This window comes from Helobdella robusta, assembly GCF_000326865.2.
Source record: "Helobdella robusta unplaced genomic scaffold HELROscaffold_57, whole genome shotgun sequence".
NCBI classification, from domain to species: Eukaryota; Metazoa; Annelida; class Clitellata; order Rhynchobdellida; family Glossiphoniidae; genus Helobdella; species Helobdella robusta.
This window is the reverse complement of record NW_008705311.1, coordinates 746,000-746,725: the sequence shown is the minus strand read 5'-3', so window position 1 is coordinate 746,725 and position 726 is coordinate 746,000. Positions and strand designations below refer to the sequence as shown.

Sequence of the window (726 nt, the reverse complement as noted above, 5' to 3'; positions counted from 1 at the left end):
TCCGATCAAATCCAATGTATTCAGTGCATAGATTCACGCCTATTCAAATGCGCTGTTACTGTGTTGTGTGTGTGTGCGTGTGTGCATGCGTGTGCATTTGTGTGTGATTTGAATGAAATAAAATCATCACTTGAGATCTCTGGTTAGATTAAATTCTTTCCCTCCGAAGGTTACATCAGCGTGAAAGATTTCCAGTTCATCTTGGAGCAGTACAATTCACTGACTCAATGGGAATGCAGCCAGCTGGTCAGTAAGTTGGACATCAATCGCGACGGCAAGATTCACTACCAAGGTTTTGAAGTCGTCGGTGAGGTGTGGTTTCGACAACCTTTGTGGCACGGAAGTTTAAATATTAGTGTAGAATGACGTGCGGGAAGTTCTGCGTTCGACAGAGCTGTCTGTATAGTAGAGGACAAAAAATGTCGGGAAATTATCGATACATATGCCACTCATGTGTTTTCATGCATTGCGCATGTGTGTGTGTGTGTTGTGTGTGTTTGGTGTGTGATTAGAGAATAACGAAATTGACATGTATTGGTGATTGTGGATAGAGTTTACATTATTTTTCAATTAATTTCATTAGCTAGTTGAAACATCATTAACAGCATCTTAAAAATAGAATTTTTTTCCCCAGAAATCGCCGACTTCTTCCAATACGTTAAAAGATGATGTGGGCTGCTTTCAAAGCGAGCAGTAAAGAAATAATTTGTTTCAATTTTGATCTTC

At 39.5% G+C, this 726-nt stretch overlaps 1 protein-coding gene across 1 annotated transcript in view; it reads left to right on the top strand.

The window, feature by feature from the left end:
- HELRODRAFT_146486 (hypothetical protein) overlaps positions 1-294 on the top strand; it is a gene marked incomplete at both ends in the record, with an annotated part of 977 nt that extends 683 nt beyond the window's left edge. Inside the window, one exon of the mRNA XM_009028675.1 lies at positions 170-294. Within this exon, the coding sequence (XP_009026923.1) occupies positions 170-294 (125 nt within the window). The remainder of the gene's footprint in view (positions 1-169) is intronic.
- Between the last annotated feature and the right edge of the window lie 432 nt (positions 295-726).